This window comes from Sphaeroforma arctica (assembly GCF_001186125.1).
Source record: "Sphaeroforma arctica JP610 unplaced genomic scaffold supercont1.223, whole genome shotgun sequence".
NCBI lineage: Eukaryota > Ichthyosporea > Ichthyophonida > Sphaeroforma > Sphaeroforma arctica.
The window spans coordinates 18,565-21,934 of NW_014040335.1; the positions used below are offsets into that span (position 1 = coordinate 18,565).

A 3,370-nucleotide genomic window follows, 5' to 3' on the forward strand; every position below is an offset into this window, starting at 1 on the left:
ATATATATATATATATATATATATATATATATATATATATATATATATATATATATATATATATATATATTTATTATATATATATATATATATATATATATATAAACACAAATATATACAAATATGTACACACACACATATATAAATATCTACAAGTTACATTGGCTGAAAAGATTTTATCCAATTATCACATCAGACGAACAGGTTCGATATCTACAGGCACTCCTGTCGCTGTTATGTTGGCCAGGGCGGTCTTCACCGGGTCAGTCAGAACTACATATTCGTCCAGTAATGTCTTTGCGGCCGCCTTGTTCCCCTTGGCCTGAGTTTCCATGATTAGCCGAGTCAGATCCTACATGCAGGGTAAAAACATGTACGAAATCCGAGCAAATATTCAGTCAAACTTAAAACTCTGGCGCAATTTGCAATATAAGTGTCTCTAGCTGTGGTTTTATACGCTATTGCATACAACCCGACGGATACTTAAGGAGCTCATTTTATTCTTTTTATTGAGTATACTTCAAATACCGTTCCACAAGTATATAGTTCCACAAAATAAAATAATAAAACATTAAACTGTTTTTTAAAAAGCTGGACTGTAAGGATAACTGATATTGCCTGTAGCCTTACATACCGTGAACTTCTGCTTCACAGTATCGAAATTTACACTGAACTTCATTGTCTGTTCGTCATATTTGAAACCACCCTCGCGGAGCATATAAATCAACTGCAAGGCTTGACCCTTTCCGTGCGCCTCGTTCAAACCGAATCTGATTATTATTGCATTATTTCAAAAGAAAAATGTTAACAGCAGGCAGTAATACGTCAACAGGACTGAATCAACTTCACAGTTCGGCATGCTGTGCAGATATAACACTAGCCGGAGTGTCCGAGATGTTTTGTGGGAGATTTAGTGGTGAAGACGGTCAACTTGCCGCTCCCAGCAGAACTCGGACACATCAAGCAAACATAAAAGCAGGTACTGGTTCGAGATCCGACAAATTTGATGTCATGCCTTATTGATCGGAAAGTGGAAGCCAGAAATGTAACATAGAAGGCTCTCTCCAATTCAGCAGAAATGTAGCCTTTATCAATCAAGTATCTTAGCGCCCAAATACCTAGATATTAGAAAAACACTGAAGGTAAGATAGTGACGAGCATGACAAACATTTGAAGAGATCAGTATTTGTTGTTTTTGAAGTAGCAGGCACGACAATATCAGTATGCTACATAAAGACATCAAAGAAACAGTCGGCAACCTGCAACGTCAGCTTTAGATTCTTCCAGCGCACTGTGATGATTTTCCAATTGCCTTCCCACCGTGGAAGTTGTGCCATCATCGAGAGTGATGGTGTGGGGCCCGATACCGTGACACATCTGTTAGACATAAGAGAAGTGTGCAAGGTAATCTCGATTAGACAGCGGTCCCGTATAAATATCTGAAAGGTCAATTGGTAGTCCGGCAGGGGCGTGCGGAGTAATTAGGATTAGTTTTTAGAACGATTATCCTAATCTCATAGCTAAAAGCGGCATGGATGTATTCGTAAGAACTCAGACTATTTGTAGGAGCTCAGACATACCTCATGGGCCAAAATATGGGTGAAGAAAGCATCGAAGGTGACATACTGTAGCTGGTCATCTGCGATAACCACGTTTGCAATGTCCTGGAGATATAATAGGAATGCTTGAGACTTTCTATGACGGAAGTCGGATGACTCTTGAGGGTTCTTTTTGTGGTTAATATACGAAATTCCGAGTCCTGATGGGCCACACATGGTATCAGGACATAAATGTGTCAGTTGAAGCAAGTGTTGAAGCAAGTAAGGTATCCGTTGTTTGAATTCTACTACATAAACAGGGTAAAACGACATATTCTACCGGGAAAAACCCTTACCTTCAGTATACGGTTGAATTTTCGCTGCTGTACATTCTTCAGGATAATCATCTTGCTCCCCTTCTTGGCAATCACCTGATTGCATTGAGCGACAGGAGAGAAGATATATTCCAATGAGTCTACTATAAGCTTCAGGATAGCGAGTCTATCGTACTCCATCGCTTAAAAATTGGGTTAGTATAATGGTTTGTAATATTGCGTTCAACTCCACGTCTGATACCTGTTCGTTGTTGGGCAAATTGTAAGCAGCCGTGGCTGCCCCGCCGCGATCGCCACCCACGAATACCTGATTGACCACAATAATGGGCTGTACCCCCACTAAAGCTTTGTTCTTGTATTCCTCTTTGATAGGTAGATTGGCCTCAAGCTCACTCATCCTGAAACCTGAGTGCATTGAATGTTTAAGCGAGGTACTTAATACAATCGCAACTTTAACTGAATAGGCTTATGGATTATAAAAATGCCACACATTCACACCTACTTCCGAATGGCGGGTATGGGCGAAGATGATAATCGCGACAATTCATATCATGCTACCTTTTTCAGTGAACAATGACGTAATACTAGATTTTGCACTTACTGAACTTCTTCAGTTTTTCGGTGCCCGCCGGATCCGACACACTGATATACGCTTCAAAAGCAGCTTTGTACCCGAACAGCGCATCTTCATACACCTCATAAGGGCCGATTGTCACCTCTATTGCGGAGTCGGTGGGCACATCCAGCCATGCACATTCGCTCTCTGTAATTCAAACACAGAGCGGAACTGATTTAGTTTGCGCGTGAATGGAATAAAGAACCGTTTGTCTCGGCATTAAAATCTCAGTACTGTCTGATCAACGATCAAAGGTTTGTGCTAACTATTTCCCAGTATCCAAAGTAAGTGGGGCGAGACAGGGGAGACACGCAATCGAAAGTATACCAACCCGTCAGTTAAGATTTCGTTTTGACTGCAAATAACCATACCAAAATAGTCATTGGACTCAAAGGAGTCGGCGCGAAGCTTCAGGAAGTTGGCCAATTGCTTATTGCTTACCATATTACTGGCCTGCCGTAACAATGCCGCGGCTGGCTGCAAGAATTGGGCGTACTCCACGTTGTAATCGACTATGTAGAAAGAACAGAAAGTCATAGTTGTACTTAGAGTGAGTACAATATTGCGTGCATTCATCGTAGTATCGGATGAAGCTCAGAAATACTACATGAATAGTATTGTCACTAGGCATGCGAAGACACTCACGTCCGTCGCCGGCCAGATGTACTACCAAACGCCCAAACTGCATTGCTCCGACTGTTCAGCAAACACATGGAAGCTTCAGTTTTAGTATCTATCTGTTGATCTATAATCAGGCGCATACCCATAGTGAGATCTCTTGTCGTAGGATCGCGGCGTATGACAGTATAATAGCCCCTGGCCCGGGCCTTGTCGTCTTCGCTGAGCGTACTTACCCATGTATTGAATTCTTGTTTGGTCAT

At 41.5% G+C, this 3,370-nt stretch overlaps 1 protein-coding gene across 1 annotated transcript; it reads right to left on the reverse strand.

The window, feature by feature from the left end:
• Positions 1-187: 187 nt before the first annotated feature.
• Positions 188-3,370, reverse strand: SARC_04120 (hypothetical protein; the record flags this gene model as incomplete). The annotated part of the gene is made up of 9 exons (XM_014302047.1): positions 188-352; positions 635-770; positions 1,250-1,377; positions 1,581-1,664; positions 1,895-1,969; positions 2,115-2,278; positions 2,475-2,636; positions 2,861-3,001; positions 3,253-3,370. 9 exons carry the CDS (start codon positions 3,368-3,370, stop codon positions 188-190), a joined length of 1,173 nt encoding a protein of 390 aa, XP_014157522.1.